We start from the raw sequence: 18,643 nt of genomic DNA, 5'->3' as shown, positions 1-18,643 counted from the left end.
AATGGTACCCAGTCAATAAAGTATTTCTGGCTTCTGCCACGCAAAAATGTGCACTGGATTGTTGAGAACAGCCCCAGAGCTCTGGGGAGCCACTCAGAAGTGACTGCAGCTCTGTGAGGTGTGGCTCCTGGAATTGTCCTGGATTTCTCCCTGGCCCTGCACAATCAGCTGGGGCCTCTGGGAGCTGCAGGTGCTTGTCCATGTTGGACAGGATTCCCAATTTCCCAATTTCCTGGCTTGTTCCATGGGTGCTTCATTCCATCAGACATTTGCATTGATATTTGTGAGAAGGGGAATTACTCCTGAGTTGGGCTTTGCCTGTTTATCCAGATTTTCCTGGGGCAGTCAAGGGTTTGGGGCTGTTTCACAGCCAATAGAAAATTCATTGCAATAATTAATTATTGTATTTTTTTACAGCTCTGTACTGAATCAAATCCAAAGTCCTCAGGGCTGGTGTGTGAGGGAGGGGAGCCCGTGGTGGATTTTGGGGCAGATTTTGGGGTTTCATGGAAAAGGTGTGCCTTTTGCTTTTCTCCTGGACTGCTGAGGGCTGTAAATGCCCCTCCTTCTCCTGGAGACGGGGGGGAAAGAAAAACCAGTTTGTGTCTGATCCGGGGCAGGAGAGAGGCTGAAAATCCTCTTTTTATTTTTCAAGTCAGCTGATAAAAACATCATCTCAGATTTCAGCAGGGCTTTGCTTCTTGAGACAGCTCCAGTCTTTGGGAGGCCCTTTCAGAGCAGAGCTGGGTTGAGAATTGAGAATTTCTTGTTCAGATTGAGCAGCGTGCCCTGGCTTCTGATCTTTCAGGGCAGTGGGGGCTTACTTTAGCTGTAAAAATAATTTTTAATGTCTAGAGGAGCTTAGCAGTTTCACTGGGAGGAAATGCATAATAATTGAGACATCTAATCCTGGTGCACTTGCAGCAAATCTTGGGGCTTGGGCTCCATTCTGCTTCATTTGCAGCTAAATAATGAAAGATTCGTATTTTTAAAAAAATGGGTTCTGAAGAACAGGAAAATTTCCCTGACAGAAGTTTCCTCAAGTGCTTTGGAGTTTCATGCGAATTTTGAAATGTAAAACTTCCTGTACACAGCCCTCCAGTTTTCCTGTTTCTTGCCAGGTGCTGGCATTGTGCTTTACAGGTGGGGTTTGGGAGGAAAAAGGGGCAGCAGAGGAATTTAAACTGAAAATCTCCCTTCAGTCTGCCCCTGATTAATTTTATCTGCTTGCAGCTGCTGAGTTTTGCGGCACTTCGGAATTCAAATTCTGTTTGGGCATTTGAGGAATAATAATTTTAATCATTTTGCTGCCTTGTCTTCTGCTTCAATTGCAAATCTGCATTTATGGTCCAAAGGGTCTGAAGGGGTTTGTGCTAAAAAGAATTTATCATATATTGGTGCTAATGACGTTTCTCTCTTGTCCCACCCTCCTCCTTTTTCCCTCAGGACTATTTTCCTAGTGTTGTTGTTTTCCCAGTATGCCAGAAATGTCAAATTTCCCTTGCCCATTTATAAATCCAAGAAAGGATGGACAGCATACAGGCTGCAGCTTTTCAAGATGTTCCCTGTAAGTCATTGAACTTGTTCTTCCTTAGACAAAAAAATACCATTTCTGGTTTTTGTGGGGGCTGATAATTCTTGGTTTTGATTTTTGTTCACAATAGAATACTCACAAAGGTGAGAAAAAGCTCAGATGGATTTATTGGAAATGCAGTGGGTTATTGGCCAAAGGAAATACTCAGATTTTGTGATGATTGGTTTTAAGGTGTTTATAGTTTAGCGTGGTAAAAAGTTGATAAGTTAAGAAATGTTTATAGCATTTTGTAATTAAGAAATAATTTTTGGGTTTTGATTGTTATGTCTTGAATTATAATATTTGGGTTTTTTTAAATGAGATTGAAAACAGAATGAAAATTTTTAGAATGTTTTTTAGTTATTTTATTTTTAGGTTTGTCCAACAAATTAAAAAAAAAACTATAAACATTATATAGCTATATAATATTAAAACCCTATACTATAAATACCTTAAAACAAATAACCTAAAACTACCCCTCATAAATCCTACTGCATCTTCCATAGTTCTATTTCTCCAAAATATCTAATCTTACTTACAAAACCATCCTTGAAAACTTTTTCCAACTCCATTTCTCTCTCAACATCTATCCTCTCCCATAACATTTCCAAATCAATATTTATCTCAAAGTAAATACAGTATGTAGAGTATACATTATGTGTTTTACATACTATTTGCATACTATATATATACAGTATATATGTATTTTACATACTGTTTACATATAGTATCTACATGTATCATGTATTTTACATACGATATACATACAGTGTCTATATATAATAGTATTTTACATACTATTTATATACAATATCTGTATATAGTATATATTTTACATACTATTTGCATACAGTATCTATATATATATTTTACATACAATATACATACAGTATACATATGGTTTTTTGCATACATTTTACATACAGATGCATACAATATGTACATATAGTATTTTACATATTTTATACATACAGTATGTGTTTTACATACTATTTACATACAGTATATATATATTTTACATAGTATATAAAAAACAGTATGTATGTATATGTATTTTACATGTTATTTACACACAGTATTTATATATGGTATGTATTTACATACCAATCCATACCATATAAACCTCCTATCAAACGCTAAAAGCTCTCCACCAGTCTGGTTCCCCCAGACCATCCTGATTTATTTACCTGCTCGTGTCCCCCACATCATCCTGATTTATTTATCTGTTCACGTCCCCCAAATTCATCCTGATTTATTTATCTGTTCATGTCCCTCACATCATCCTGATTTACCTGCTCATGTCCCCCAGACCATCCTGATTTATTTACCTGCTGTGCCCCCCAGACCATCCTGATTTACCTGCTGTGCCCCCCAGACCCTCCTGATTGATTTCTCTGCTCGTGTCCCCAGATCATCCTGGCCATCCTGGTGTCCTGGCTGCTGTGCTTCATCTTCACGGTGACGGACGTGTTCCCCCCGGACAGCTCCAAGTACGGCTTCTACGCGCGCACGGACGCGCGCCGCGGCGTGCTGCTGGTGGCCCCCTGGTTCAAGGTGCCCTACCCCTGTAAGTGTGTGCTCCCAGAGCCCAGCAGGGTCATTGCTCGGCTGCCAGGGCTCTGCTGGCCCTGTCTCAGTGATTTATTCCATAGCCCTGGTTCCCCAGAGCCCAGCAGGGTCATTGCTCTGGTTCCCCAGAGCCCAGCAGGGTCATTGCTCTGGTTCCCCAGAACCCAGCAGGGTCATTGCCCTGGTTCCAGAACTCTCCTGGCTCTGTCTCAGTGATTTATTCCATAGCCCTGGTTCCCCAGAGCCCAGCAGGGTCATTGCTCTGGTTCCAGAGCTCTCCTGGCTCTGTCTCAGTGATTTATTCCATAGCTCTGGTTCCCCAGGAGCCCAACAAGGTCATTGCTCTGGTTCCAGAACTCTCCTGGCTCTGTCTCAGTGATTTATTCCATAGCCCTGGTTCCCCAGAACCCAGCAGGGTCATTGCCCTGGTTCCTCAGAACCCAGCAGGGTCATTGCTCTGGTTCCCCAGAGCCCAGCAGGGTCATTGCTCTGGTTCCCCAGAGCCCAGCAGGGTCATTGCTCTGGTTCCCCAGAGCCCAGCAGGGTCATTGCTCTGGTTCCAGAACTCTCCTGGCTCTGTCTCAGTGATTTATTCCATTGCTCTGGTTCCCCAGAACCCAGCAGGGTCATTGCTCTGGTTCCCCAGAGCCCAGCAGGGTCATTGCTCTGGTTCCAGAGCTCTCCTGGCTCTGTCTCAGTGATTTATTCCATAGCCCTGGTTCCCCAGAGCCCAGCAGTGCCATCCCCCTGTTCCAGAGCTCTGCTGGCTCTCTCTCAGTGCTCTATTCCGTAACCTTTGGGTGGTGGATGGTCCATCCCTGGCAGTGTCCCATGCTGGGCAGGGCTTGGAGCAGCCTGGGACAGTGGGAGGGGTCCCTGCTGATGGCTCTGGAGGGTCCCTCCCAATCCCAACCATTCCACAGTTCAGCACACACCACTCTCACTACCTGCTGGTGGTTTTTCCTTGTTTTCCTTCTCAGCTGATGCCTTAAGGTCTCACCCAAGGAAGGCTGAGGTTCTGAGGCTGCAGGTTGCAGGATTGATCTGGGTGGCTCTCCTGATAACTGTGACTGCACCTCTAAGGTGGAATCCAAGGGCTGGCTGATTTATCAGTCCTTGGCAGTGCTGTTGATGTTACACAGTGCCAGGGACAGGTTTTTACAGCTCTGCTGAAGTCACTGGCTCTCATTTTCTGAAGAATCCCTTCTGTGGGGAGTTTCTCCCAGCCTGCTGCACTCCCTGACCCAAACACACCCATTCCTGGACGAGCACCAGTGTTCATGGCAGAAAAATGCCCTGACTTGCCAAGGCAGTGCTGGGACCGGCAAGTCAGAGAATGCCAGGCCCTGCTTGTCACAGGGAAGTGAAATTATTTACAGGAGAGCACCAGACATTTCACACAATGCTTTGGATGTGGTTTTATGTTGGCCACCTCTAAGTTTAAAGCTGTTAAAGGCTGGGTTTGTGGCGTGAGATGGCACAGCTGGTTCACCCTTCAGAAATGAACAGGGTAATTAGGGAATATCATTCTTTTAGAATAGAAATACAGGAATTATGAGCTATGCCACCACGTTGTGATGAGGCAGCTTCGTTGTGGTTTTCCTCATGCTTTGGTTCTTAAAAGAAACCACTTCTAAAGCAGCAAGCAGATGAAGAGCAGAAGCTTTTGGGAAGGAAAAGGAGGAAAACTTCTCCACCCTGATCAGCCCATTTGTATTTGTAAGGTTCATTCACTCTTGTGTGACTGAAGATCCCTTTGTTGCTGGAGGCTCATCTATTTCAAAGAGATAAAAGCATCAAGGCAATTGCTGTGGAAAACCTGCCAGGCTTTTCTGCAGGCTTAAATTAATCTTGTTTTCTCTGCTACAAAAATTTGGAGCTGGGAGGTGTTTGTGCAGTGATCAGAGCTGGTGCCATCCTCTTTGGTCCACTAAACTTGTGACCAAAGTGAGCTTTTGGAGCAATGAGAATACAGTGGCATTTGCCTCACTGGCCAGGATTGTTTTCTCACAAGCTGTAGCTCAAATTCCTGATTCCTGAACAGGAGGAATTTTTTTTTTTTTGTGGGGTTTTATAGTTCTCTGGGATTTTTCCAAGTGTGATCAAAGCAGTTGGTTTGGCGGTTTTTCCTTTGCTCCTTTCATCTCCTTGAACTTGCCAGACTGCGTTAGAGTGAAGGGAGTTTGTTGTTCCCGTCAAAGATAAATAAACAGTGCCTGGGGCAGAGCTGGGCATGGGGAGGCCCCCCTCAGTCCCAGGGTCACTTGTGGCCCCTCAGGACAAGGACACAGAGGGGCTGAGGGAGCTGGGAAGGGGCTCAGAGGGAGAAAAGGGGATCAGGGAACTTCTGGCTCTGCACAGCTGCTGACAGGAGGGGACAGCCGGGGTGGATTTGGGATCTTACCCCAATGGGGATAAGGGACCAGGAGGAGAGAGAACGGCCCCAGGCCGTGCCAGGGGGAGGGGCAGGTTGGATATTGGGGAATGTTCCTTGCCCAGAAGGGCTGCCCAGCCCTGGGGCAGTGCTGGGGTCCCCGTGCCCAGGGGGCTGAGCAGCGCTGTGGATGTGGCGCTTGGGGACGCGGTCAGCGCGGTCAGGGATCCTAAAAGCCCTTCCCAACCCAAACCATTCCCCAGTCCCAGCAGTTTCTGTTTGTTTGGGCAGCCAGCCTGTGTGCTGGGCCAGCAGAGGTTTCAGTTCTGCTCTCTCCACAGTCCAGTGGGGCCTGCCCACCATCTCGGCGGCGGGCGTGATCGGCATGCTGAGCGCCGTGGTGGCCAGCATCATCGAGTCCATCGGCGACTACTACGCCTGTGCCCGGCTCTCCTGTGCTCCTCCTCCTCCCATCCATGCCATCAACAGGTCTGTCCCCACAGAAATGCCTCCAGTGTCTGGCCTCTTCGGGTTTTTGCTTTTCCCCCCACTTTGGGTAAGCAGGAATGTGCTCCGAGGTGAAATGTTGCAGTTTGGTCAAAGTGCAGGGCCGAGGATCTGAAATGCAGGGTGGAACTGGCACCTTGGGTTGTTTAGTTACATTTGACTCCCAGTCCTGTTCCTGCTGGAGTCTGTGGAAGTTACCAGCAGGATTTCCACGAGGATAGAGCTCTAAACTGGTTCTGGAACTGGGGCTGTCAAAATCACCTGGAATGCAGTTTAGAAACAAAGAGCAGCTCTGAAGTTTCGCTTTAATTTTTAATAGAATTTCCTCAATTTAAGAATGTGGGGGTCTAAGACTCAGGAAACAGAACCCCAGTGTGTTTTCCAGGTTGTGTTGGAGCTTGAAATGTGAATTGCAATGATTCCACAGTGGAGCAGATGCCCCTGTGGCATGCAGGCGTGGAGCCCCCTCCCAGTGAATGTGTGCCTGTACCAAGGTGACTCCTGTGTTCTCTTTGGCATTTGCAGGGGGATTTTCATCGAGGGTCTCTCCTGTGTTCTGGATGGAGTGTTTGGGACAGGGAATGGATCCACCTCCTCCAGCCCCAACATTGGGGTCCTGGGCATCACAAAGGTGAAGTGCTTTGCTGCGAGCCCTCAGGGACTTGAGTGTTCCTTGTGTTCACAGTCCTCTTCCATTCCTGTGCACACAAACTTCCCAGGTCATTCTGAGTGTCCCTGACTGCCTGTACCAGCTCTTGTCTGAGGGAAATGCATTATTGTACATCAGGACCTCGGAAATTCTTTTATTCCGAGTAAAAGGCAGTTAGAATCCCCATAAAGCAGATGCTGCTGACAAACTGTCTCTTGGAAAAGCCAGGCAGCATTCCAGGCCTCTGGGGTGGTTTGAGTTGAGGCATAAACTCTGTAAACTGTGTAGAAATTGCTGCTTTTTGGATATCTTGGCTCTGAAAGCATCAGTAGGAAGTGACATTTTAATGCCTCACACACAGTGAAATGCAACATGAGGTGCTTGGGCTTTATCTACGTCTGTGTTGGGACATGGCACTGGCACAGGGGCTGCAGCCAAGCTCATTTCAGAGTTAAATGTACCCTAAATGTTTGGGTTTGAGGCTCAGGGGTTTACGTAATTCTGGTGATGTTGCTCAACAAAATGTGTGAGTCCTCGAGGAGCTCCTTTGCTCACGTGTGGGGCTGGATCTGTGCCTGGATGAGCTGGGAGGCCTTGGCTGCAGAGAGATCTGCCTGGTACTGTTAATTTAACCTTGGTAAGAGACAGCAGCAGCGTTGCTGAGGGTGGTTTGTGTTGTAAATGGGTCCAGCTTGTTGGGTGTTTAATGTGGGAAGCATAAACCCTTTGTGCAAGGATAGGAGATGTAGTAACTCATCCCCCTGGCCTGATCACGTATAAATGATGTATTTGTCCTCAGCCCTCCCTTGTGCTGCACAAAGGGAGATTCTGCCGGGTTTGGGGTGCAATTCTACACTAACAGCACCATCTGCTGTCTGTGCCAGTCGCCATCCAGCTGCCCGTGGAAATCTCCTAGGAGAAAAAAAAAACCCTAAAGAAAGGTTTCTTCTGTGCTGCTCCCTTCCCATTGTTCCTTCGTGGGGGTTGAGATGAATTAACAGCACTTTTTATGAGCAGCCCAAAGAAATGAGTGTGCATTTTGTGCTGGGGCAGTGGAAAGTTGGAGTGGCAGCTGTGGCAGGGAGTGGAGCTGCCTGCCCAGAGTGGCACACTGCAACAGGCTGTGCTCTTGTTCCCCATTCCCCAAAACCCAGCAGTTCTGCTGCTTCAGATAGAATTTTGGCTCAGAGATGCTCTGCTGTTGATTTGGGAGAGGAGATCTTCAGTGCTGCATCACCAGGGCACTTCCCTCCCTGGAAATTGGTGTATAATTACACTTAGAATTTAAATTCTGCTGGATGGAGGTGCTGCAAAGCCTTTGAGCCTGTGTGTGTTTTACTTGATGAGAGCAAGATCAATTAACTCTGATTAGCTGGGGCTAAAGCAGCTCTTGCCATAGTGGTGATGCTGAAATGGAGGCTCCAGGTACCATTTGATGCACTCCAAAATAATCACTGTGTGTGTTTGTGTGCTGGGAACAAATACAGAGCTCGAGCTAAATGCTGCCTGGGATGTTTTCAGTGGTTTTCCAGAGGAGCTTAATTTGTTTGCATAAATAAATGTCACTGTCATGCGGGTGTTCAAAGGATTTGCCTGTTCCTGGCAGGAAGAGAATTGTAGGGCAGGATCTCAGTGGCCCTGCAGAAATGAATATTTCTATCAAGAGCACAGAAAGGGGCCAGCTAAATTCTGTTGTAATTCCCCTTGATGGTGTAGCAGAACTCTGTTTGCAGGGGAAGGAGCTCACCTGGAGTTCAGCAGTGAGGAATGTGGAGCAAGGAAGGATTTCTCCCTCCTCAGGCCTGTTGGATCTGTAGTTTCTCATTTCTCTCATTTAGCTCAGTCACACATGATGAACAAATTAATATTTCCTCTTTCAACCCTGCTGCTCTCTACCAGGGGGCAAAGGGTTTTTCTAGAACCCATCTTAAAGGAGTTTTTGTTGTCCCTGGGGCACCTTTTGTGGCAGTAGATGTTAAAATACCAACTTCAGGTTTAGCCGCTACCCTTGCAGCACAGAGAGCCACTGGCTGCTTGAATCTTGAATTCTTAAAATAAAACTGGGAAGGAAGTGCAGGCCCTTGGTTTCAGTGTCAGCAGAGCCCTGATTTGCATTCAGCCCTGCTCTCTGAGGGTGTCACAAAACCAGCTGCTAAAATTGCTGCCCCTCCTTCCCACCGCCCTGGAGCTGTTTCATCGGTTCCCTGGGCAGCAGCACAGGGAATTGATTTGATATTTTCCATTTGCCACCTCTGCTTTGCACCATGTTTCCTGCTGGCTGTGGCAGCTCCAGATGGTTTTTGGGCTGGCCTGGGCAGGCTGAGCTGGGCTGCAGAGCAGCTGTGGCTCAGCCCAAAGGAAACGCGTGTGGGAGCTGGAAGGAGCCGAAACGAAACCTGACCTACCAAACCCAGCCCAGGTGTGGGGCTGGGCTGGGTGCAGAGCTCACCCCTGTTCCTGTCCGTCTCCTGCAGGTTGGGAGCCGCAGGGTGATCCAGTACGGAGCAGCTTTCATGCTGCTGCTGGGCATGGTGGGCAAGTTCAGCGCGCTCTTCGCATCGCTGCCCGACCCCGTGCTGGGGGCTCTCTTCTGCACCCTCTTTGGTAAGGCTTTGCTGTTTGTGTTCTGAGAAATGTTTGCTCATAGGAGCCGCAGTGCTCCTCCAGGCACGCTTTGGGTAGTGAAAAAGATTGTTTTGTGCAAAAGAATATCCAAATACAAAGCAAATGTTACCGGCTTGCTTTACGTTTAGCCTAACAGAAGGAAATCTCCAGAGAAAGGAGTAACATTTTCCTAGCAATGTACCAAAATCTTCTCTTTCTGGTTGCAATTGTCCGTGCTTTCATGGTGCACTGATTCTCAGGTTTGCTAATTTCTAAAAGCAGACTAAAAATTGAAGAAGAAGAAGAAAAAGCAGTTGCTGTGCTATTAAAACTCCTGTTTTGTGCTATTAACTTTAACTGTGCTATTAAAATGCACTTTTCTGATCATCCATTCCAAATGTACTGGGAGGTATCCTTCAGGGATATTTTGCTGGGATTTTTTTAAGAGAAAGACTCACCTAAAAGCTGGTCTTGGGGTGTTTTGTGTTCAGGGATGATCACGGCCGTGGGTCTGTCCAACCTGCAGTTCATCGATCTCAATTCTTCTCGGAATCTCTTCGTGCTGGGATTTTCCATCTTCTTTGGGCTCGTCCTCCCCAGCTATCTCAAACAGAACCCCCTGGTCACAGGTACGTGCTGCTGCTCCTCCTCATCAGCACTTCTGCCTCGTGCTCATGTGGAAAATCCATCAGGTACAGAGGGTCAGGAAGAGGAAAAACCCAAATTGTGGTGGAAAAACCCAAATTATGGAGGAAAAACACAAACGACACAGACAGGAAAGGCTGTAGGTCCAGACAAGCTCTGTGTGTGTTCAGAGAATTCTCTGGGAGGCTGAGACCTGCAGGGAGTGTTCCAGTGGGGCACAGCTGAAGCTTTCCTGCTTCCTCTGGGTGCATTTCAGCAATGGAAGGGGGCAGTGAGTAAATGGGCTGAAGGAAGGACTGAAAGGGTCTGGTGAGCTGTAAATCATGTTAAAAGATTAAGGGGAAACACCAAGGCAGAGGTTGGAAGGTGGGGAATTGTTTGGGGGCTGAAAGTTTCTGTCACTCAGACGTGTTCTGGGTGTTAATTTTAATTCTAGTGATTCCCTTGCAGACTGTTAATGGAATTGTAGCTTTGAGTAGTTCTCTGGGAAGGTTTTATCTTTTCATGTGACCCTCAGCAGTGCTCATGCCAGTGTGTGTCAGCAGGGATGGACTCAAAGGAAATATTTCACTGCTTTTGAGTTTGTTTGGGGGTTTTTAAACAAAGTATTAATTGACTTTTCTTTCCACTATGCCTTCAGACCAGGATTTAAGGGCATATCTGTCCTGCAGTAAGTGGTTAGAAAAGCAGATCCCTCAACCTTTATGTGGTTAATGCAGTGTTCTTCCATAAGTGGGGCTGGCAATCTTTGCTTCTTTGATAAAGATTTATAAAAAGAATTATTTAAAAAAATAATTGTATTTACTTATAAACGAATTCTATAATAATTATTATTTTAAAAGCTACGAATTTGCAACCTGAACGTTTCTCTTTTGCACCCCACTGAGGTTTTCTGCTTAGCTCAGACGAGTGGTGTCTGCAGCAGGAGCTGCAGTGGTGCTATGGGACATTCCTGGCAGTTCTGAAGTTGCATTTTGGGGAGCAATGTCCCGGGTGGCGCCCTGGGGAGGGTTCTGTGTCAGCCCCCAGAGCCCTCTGGGGTGGGAGCAGGAGGAGGAGGGTGCTGGCGAAGCCCAGCAGGTTTGGTTTGGTGTCCCTGTGCCGCAGGAATCGCGGGCATCGACCAGGTGCTGAACGTGCTGCTCACCACGGCCATGTTCGTCGGGGGCTGCGTCGCCTTCGTGCTGGACAACACCATCCCAGGTGAGCCCTGACCGGGCTGGGGAGGCAGAATTCCCTGGGGGGAGGCAGAATTCCCTGGGGAAAGGCAGCATTCCATAGGGAGAGGCAGCATTCCCTGGGGAAAGGCAGAATTCCATGGGGAGAGACAGAATTCCCTGGGGAGAGGCAGAATTCCATGGAGAGAGGCAGCATTCCCTGGGGAGAGGCAGAATTCCCTGGGGAGAGGCAGAATTCCCTGGAGAGAGGCAGAATTCCCTGGGGAGAGGCAGAATTCCGTGGAGAAAGGCAGTATTATTCCCTGGGGAAAGGCAGCATTGCCTGGAGAAAGGCAGCATTCCCTGGCTAAAAGCAGCATTCCCTGGAGAAAATGCAGAATTCCCTAGAGAAAGGCAGAATTCCTTGGGGAAAGGCAGAATTCCCTGGCTAACAGCAGCATTCCCTGTCTAAAAGCAGCATCCCCGGGGCAGAACAGCAGCAGGAGATCGCTGCTTTTGGGGCTGGCTGTCCTCCCTTCCCCTGAGAACACCTGGAATCCTTCCCAGCCTAAAATCCCATTAAAATCCCTCTGAAACACCTAAAAGAGCTGATAAAAACCAAACCAATCTCCAGTAAAACCGTGTTTGAGATCCAAACCTGCTTCCAGCCAAGAGGAAAAGTTTGCCTTGTAAATTTGCTTTTGTGACTGGAAAAACTCCCAGTTACAAAATAAAGCAGCTGATGTGGTTTTCCCTTTTTGAGGAGCCTGGAAGATCTTCCCAGAGCTTTGCTGAGCCTTGGTGATTTCTTCCTTCTTCCAGGCTCTGCTCTGGGCCTGCGTGTCCATACAAAAGTATCCATGAATATTCTGTATTTTGATTCCTAGGAAGCCCTGAAGAAAGGGGAATTCGGAAATGGAAGAAGGGGGTCGGTAAGGGAAGCAAATCCCTGGAAGGCATGGAGACATATGATCTGCCTTTTGGCATGAACTTCATTAAAAAATACAGGTGTTTCAGCTTCCTGCCCATCAGCCCCACCTTCCTGGGGTACACGTGGAAAGGCTTCAGGAAAAGCAGCAACTGCAGGAGTTCAGACGAAGACTCAGAAGCTACAGTATAGCCTTAGCTGAAATTATATTATCTAGTTGTAGTCAAAGATGTATTTGCAGTTTCTTGCTGATTAAGAAGCATTAAAATATATGTTTTGTATATCTGCATTTAAATTCTGGAACCAGAGCTGAGACGGATCTAAAAAAAAAAAAAAAAGAAGAAAAAGAAAAAAAAAAAAGCTTTTCCTGCTGTGGGTGGTGGGAGCCAGGTCTAGTGTCTCTGGGGCAAATCCTGCTGATTTTGGGGAGTTGGAGAGAGCTGTGCACCTAATTCTGCTGGTTTTAAATGGTTTCAGGCGGAGGTGTGGAGGTGCTGCTGCACATTTTTTGTTTTTATGGTGGTTTTATTGAAGCCCTCAGCGTTGGTTACGCCAGGAGAGCTGAACCTTGGAGAAGGAGAGGGGGGTAAAAAAAGAGAGAAAAGGAAAAATCTTTCTTGTGCTGATGTCAGACCCCAGGGATGCTGTTCTGCTGCTCAGTGATTTGCACATTCCGTGTTCCCAGTGCCTGGAAACGGGGCTCAGCTGATGCTGGCAGTGCTGAGAGTTTCCTCCTGGGTGATCTGTGGTTCCAGGGACACGTCCAGCATTCAGACAGGAAGTTTCTGGAGTAACTTTGCCTTTGAAACCGAGACTGGCTGGGCTGGCTCGCTTTTCCTGACAGCATTTCTCGTTTTTGAGGTTTGCTTTCCCCACCAGGGTTTCCTTACGGGGACACCCGAGCCCGGGGAGTTCCAGGGATGGGAAACCTGAACTCACACAGGACCTGGGGGCAGCGTTTCGGTTCAGTGCCTGTGTCCAGCAGGATTTTCCTGGCCAGAAATGCTAATTAGCTGAGCAGCTCCAAGCAATTAGCAGTTGTTCCCTGCGGGGAAAGCCGCGTGCTTGGGTCTGAGCAGGGGTTTTGTATTTTATTTTTTTGCTGATGGCTGTTTCTTCTCCTCTTGTGGGGCTTCTCCAGAGGCTGATTCCTGCTGGGAAGGGTTTGGGAGAGCAGAGACACTGCACCTGCAGCCTCACCCGGCGGATGGGTTCACGGGTATCGGGTCCAATCAGGGCACCACTCAGATTCTCTTTTTGTTTTTCCTGAAATAGTCTCAGCTCTGCTGTTATGTGGGTGTTCACGCTCATCATGCATTCATGATTAACAGTTTTATTCCTGTTTAATGTTCTTACTATTGCAAGTTAGTTTTAGACTTCCGTGTGGCCCCAAAAGCATTTTCAGCTGTGGAGATCATCAGGGAAATGTTGTGTAATGTAATTTCAAGGCCAGTAATGCTCTACGGTGCTTGCGTTTTGTATTCCTGGAAAACCATACCAGTAGATCCTGTACCCCCTGATCTGTTTATCCAAGTTTGACCGCTGGACAGGAGCACAGGAACTCTGTTTTCTCCCAGTCTGCTCCCAGGGGAATTTGTTCTGGGGTGTTGAAGCATGGACGGGTTGGGGTGGTGGGGAGGGCGAGGACGGAGCTTGAGGGATCAGTGCCGAGTAGTGTAGAGTGGGAATGAATCCGTGGATTTCGTTCTCAGCATGCCATGGCTGTTTCCAAAACTGTTTATCCCGCTTTTCCCCTGCCCAAGCATGCCTTTGTTCCTGCTTCCTTTGGGGAACTTTCAGTAGTTTGCACTCTTGGTGTCGGTCCGACTCGAGAGCTGCTCGGAAGAGTCGTCGTGTGGTAGACGAGGTTGGTTTGCCTGTGAAACAAAAAGTCATTTTTGCTCATTTTTCAGTGTTTCCTCTCCAGGTAGCGAGGTGTTGGATTCCCACACCCCCCTGCACATGCTTTTGGTGTGGGGACCTCTGGGCAGTGGCACGGAGCTCCCAAATTCCGGCTCCCTGTGCAACCAAAGATGTCTGGCAGACGTGGAGGGGTTGAAAATCCCCATCCGAAAGGAAAACCAAGCCAGGTCTGGTGGCTGTGCAGCCCCAGGGGTTGTGGAGATGTCAGATGCCAAATTGGTTATCCTGTAAAAGTGGAGAAAGGGAGGAAAAGTTTAATTTCCAGAGCGAGGAGGGGATGGGAGCAGAGTTTGTCTCTCACCCCGCTGAGGGAAACCCGGGTGAGTTCCCAGTGGATGTTCCCAAGACAATCCAAGTCCCAGGGCAGCAAATCCTGGATAAATTCCCTCTCCTCCCTGGAGCAGAGCTCCCCTCCTTCCCCACAGCTCTCTCCAGGCAGGTGCAGTCCAGTTTTCTGTTGGATTTAATTCTTTCTGTGCTTGGTGCCCACTCCCCCGGCCCCTGGGAGCAGCTGGAGTTGGGTCAGTTTGGATCCCAGCTGGGCAGGGGGACCATCCCCACCTTCCCTGGGGTGGGAAGGGTTAAAGGACCCCTGGGTGTGCAGGAGGGGCTGGGCTGAGGTCGGGGTGGGACGTTTGAGGTGAGTTTTGGGGAGAGGAGCTGCCCTGTCCCATCCTGGGGGAGCCCCCAGGGGAAGGAGAGCAGAGCTTTGCTCTGGGGGCAAATCCCCGAGTTCAGCCCGGCTTTGTGCAGGGGCAGGGGGCACTTTGGGCCTTAAATCCTTCCCTTCTCCTGGGCCCTTCTCCTGGGCCCTTCTGGGCCCTTCTCCTGGGCCCTTCTCCTGGGCCCTTCTCCTGGGCCCTTCCCCTGGGCCCTTCCCCTGGGCCCTTCTCCTGGTCACTTTTCTAAGGGAAATTCCAAATTCCAGGGGTTTGGGTGCCCGTGCCGAGCTGCTGGCAGGGGCGGAGAGGATGAAGCTGCAGGTCTGGGGAAAATTAAATTCCAGATTCCAGGGATTTGGGTGCTGTGCCCACACTGAGCTGCTGGCAGGGGCGGAGAGGATGAAGCTGCAGGTCTGGGGAGAATTAAACACAAATTGTGCTGGGGATGTCCAGGTGCAAGCCGAGTGCCACTGCAATGCTGGATTTCCCCCTCCGTCCTTCCCTGCCTTCCCAACCCCGAGCAGCCAGGGAAGGTGGCAGCTGAGAGCTGAGTGAAGAGGTGATGGGAAGTTTCCACCAGATTTGGAGAGGGAAGGGCAAATATTCATGGTAGAAATCTCATTTTGTCATATCAGAGGTGGCATCGGTGTATACAAACAAAGTCACTTGGGATTTTTGTAATTGATATTCTCTTGTAATTTTTTTAGGTTCAATTAAGGGTTCTTGCTGACATGTTGAAACACGTTTTCTAAAGCAAATACTTGCAAATTACGCCTATAGAAATTTAGGTTTCGTAGCTGACAGCTATGACTGGTTAACGTTGTCATATTGGAGGGACTTCACCACGTACCTCGCTCAGAAAGCTCGACCTTTTCAACCCCAAATTTGCTTTTATTGCCTTTTAATACTGACTTGAAGTATGACAACTTGGTTTGTACATGAATATTGCAGTATTTTATTTCCATATATTAAGAAAATAACATTTCCGCTCAGGATAACGGCGGCGCTTTCCTGGGAGGGAGTGGTATGAGTGTCATGACAATGTCATGTGATGGTAGAATTTCTTCATTGACGAATCTATAGTGGTTGTGTATACTTTATTTACCCAGCTTTGTGTTCCTACCCAAAACTGGAGCCTTTTGTTGTTTCCTCCCTGCTGAGCCCTCGGGGCTCCGGGGGCAGAATTGGAGCAGAGCCCTCGGAGGGCGCCCGGTGAGTGTGACCCGGACACCCCAAAATTGGAAATCTGACGTCATCTACACCCCAAAATTGGAAATCTGACGTCATCTACACCCCAAAAGTGGAAATCTGACGTCACCTATACCCCAAAAATGTGGAAATTTGGCGTCACCAACACCCCAAAAGTGAAATGTGACGTTTTTGGGTGCAGGCTGCTGCCTGCCCTCTTTGCCTGCCCCCCCCCAGGGTCAGGCTGTCAGACCAGCACCGCCCCACCGTGTGTCTCGTGGCCTTCTTTGACCAAAATCGGCTTTTTTCTGCCCTTTTCCTGTCCCTTTTGCTGGGGGGTCGCAGCGGGTCCCGCTGGGTGCAGGTGGGTTCTGGGAGCTCCCAGGGCTGGCTGAGCCCTTCCCCTGCTGCCAGCCCCGGGAATTCTGTATTTGTCTGTTCAGAACAACCTCTGGCGTAACAAACTATTGACTGTTCTTAGGCGGTGGGGATAAATTTCATTTTTTCCATGACTTTTCATGACTGACTTTGGCTGTAAAACTTTTTTTTGTTCAACAGCAAAAGTTTATTTTGGGGAGGGGTTTGTGTTTGATTTTTTTTTGTTGTTGTTCTTGTTCCAAGATGTGTAATTCTTTTACGGATTTTTTTTTTATTATTCCTTTTTTTTTTGCCTTTTTCTAACATTGCTTCATTAAACAACTAAATATTTAAAAATGTAATATTTGGACCAGATGTTGTGAATAATAGTAGATAAAGCTATTTTATTCTGTATTTTTAAAGCTGTTCAGTATAAATAAACTCGGGCATAGATGCAGTGATTGTCACAGTTCCTTTGGTGGCGTTGGAGGATGCTGGAATGCTTTGGGTTGGAAGGGTTATTGATAATTAATTGATAACTGATTGATAATGGTGGCGTTGGAGGATGCTGGAATGCTTTGGGTTGGAAGGGGTATTGATAATTAATTGATAACTGATTGATAATTAATTTCAGGATCCAGGTGATGGCAAAACCCAGCCCAGAGCCTTTGGAGCTGGTGCTGCCCAAACCCCCAAGTTCTTTCCTCCCGTGGATCTGTGCTCAGGCTCAGGGACCCTCACAGGGCAGGAACGGGTCAAATTCCTTTTATTTGGGAAATAAATCCCCCCCTCCAGGCTCCTGGCTCCCCCTACTGCAGGATGTGGCAAAAATCAGGATTTAACCCCAATTCCACAGCCAGGATCCCCCTGTGCTCCCGCAGGTGCCACCCCACCCCTTGGATTTATTTTTATTTTTCTGTTTGTGCCCACCCCACGAGCTGAGGGTCAGGGGTTGGGGCTGAATCCCTGGGGTTTGGGGCCGAATCCCTGGGGTTTGGGGCCGAATCCTGGGGTTTGGGGCTGAATCCCTGGGGTTTGGGGCCGAATCCCTGGGGTTTGGGGCTGAATCCTGGGGTTTGGGGCTGAATCCTGGGGTTTGGGGCCGAATCCTGGGGTTTGGGGCCGAATCCCTGGGGTTTGGGGCCGAATCCTGGGGTTTGGGGCCGAATCCCGGGGTTTGGGGCCGAATCCTGGGGTTTGGGGCCGAATCCCTGGGGTTTGGGGCCGAATCCTGGGGTTTGGGGCCGAATCCTGGGGTTTGGGGCCGAATCCCTGGGGTTTGGGGCGGCTCCATTGTCCCTTCCCACCACAAAGGGCCTCTCCTCCCCCAGCCCTCAGATGCTGCTGGAATATCAATCCTGACCCGGCCCCGCTCCCTTTGCAGAGTCAGTGCTTCCCTGAGCCAGATGGCTGCTCCAGAACTTCTCCTGTTTTACACAGAAATCCAAGAAAATCTGGGGAAAGGCCCGTTCCAGCCTGTGTCTGCAGAGAGCTTGTTTGGCTCAAGCAGCTGCTTTAATTATTTCTTTGTTTTGGGGTTGTTTTTGGTTTTTTGGGTTTTTTTTCCTTTGGTGTGGGCTGTTTCTCAGCAAATTCCTTAAAAAGAAAAAAAGCCCAGAGAAGCCACAAAGCGCTGGGAAAGGTCAGGGGCAGACAAAGGAGGAGGGACACGGCCGCTGCTCCTCTGGAATACTGAACACCCCCAAACTCTCCCCAAACTCTCCCCAGGTGCCGGGAGGGACAGGCAGGATGGGACCCCGATCCCGGGAATGCTGAGTGCTGGCTCAGAGGTAACTGAGACCCCCCAGCTGCAGCTGCAGCTTCCAGGCAGATTTTATTTGAATTTATTTCCTCCTCCATCCCCTGCTCGGGGGTGGGTTTGGATCCTGGTGGGATCCTGAGGTCCAGCCCAGGGCCCCATCCCAACAAACAGCCAAGTGTGCTGCTGCCACTGGATATCCCGGGATTTGGGGCTTTTTAGGGCAGAAACAACCGCTCCCGCCTGTGGGATGCAGCCCACAAATTCCCTCTGGGAATTCTGGACAAAGCTGGAGCTGATTGTAAGAGCATTTCCAGCCCGGCTGCGTGGGATGGGGATTCCTTTGGGATTCTGGTCTTGGCAACGGGCTTGGAGAATCCCTTGGGATCCTGTTCCTGCCATCGGGAATGGGGGATTTTTGGGATCCTGATCCTGACATGGGGAATGGGGGATTTTTGGGATCTTGATTCTGCCATCGGGAATTGGGGATTTTTGGGATCCTGTTCCTGCCATCGGGAATGGGGGATTTTTGGGATCCTAGTTGTGAAAGTGGGGACGGAGCACCCTCTGGGGCTCTGGTCTTGGCACCAGGGATGGAGAATCCTTTCTGAGGTGCAGCCCGGCTGGAGCCAGGGCGTCCTTCGGGACCCCAGATCCTTTGGGAGCATCCCTGGAGCACCTTCGGGATGTCCGGCGGGGACCTCCCGGCTCCCGGAGGTGCCATCCTTTGAGGTCCCCAGCCCGGCAC

General features: G+C 48.8%; 1 protein-coding gene across 1 annotated transcript in view; it reads left to right on the top strand.

The window, feature by feature from the left end:
* Positions 1-16,593, top strand: part of SLC23A2 (solute carrier family 23 member 2) — a 48,897-nt gene extending 32,304 nt beyond the window's left edge. The window contains exons 9-16 of the mRNA XM_030289826.4: positions 1,447-1,567; positions 2,984-3,140; positions 5,858-6,005; positions 6,549-6,654; positions 9,147-9,276; positions 9,768-9,905; positions 11,029-11,124; positions 11,966-16,593. Of these exons, the coding sequence (XP_030145686.1) occupies positions 1,447-1,567; positions 2,984-3,140; positions 5,858-6,005; positions 6,549-6,654; positions 9,147-9,276; positions 9,768-9,905; positions 11,029-11,124; positions 11,966-12,198 (1,129 nt within the window). The 3' untranslated portion in view covers positions 12,199-16,593. The remainder of the gene's footprint in view (positions 1-1,446; positions 1,568-2,983; positions 3,141-5,857; positions 6,006-6,548; positions 6,655-9,146; positions 9,277-9,767; positions 9,906-11,028; positions 11,125-11,965) is intronic.
* Positions 16,594-18,643: the final 2,050 nt, after the last annotated feature.

This window comes from Taeniopygia guttata, chromosome 22 (assembly GCF_048771995.1).
Source record: "Taeniopygia guttata chromosome 22, bTaeGut7.mat, whole genome shotgun sequence".
Taxonomy (NCBI): Eukaryota; Metazoa; Chordata; class Aves; order Passeriformes; family Estrildidae; genus Taeniopygia; species Taeniopygia guttata.
Note: the sequence above shows the minus strand (reverse complement) of the source record. Positions and strands in the feature narration are given on the sequence as shown.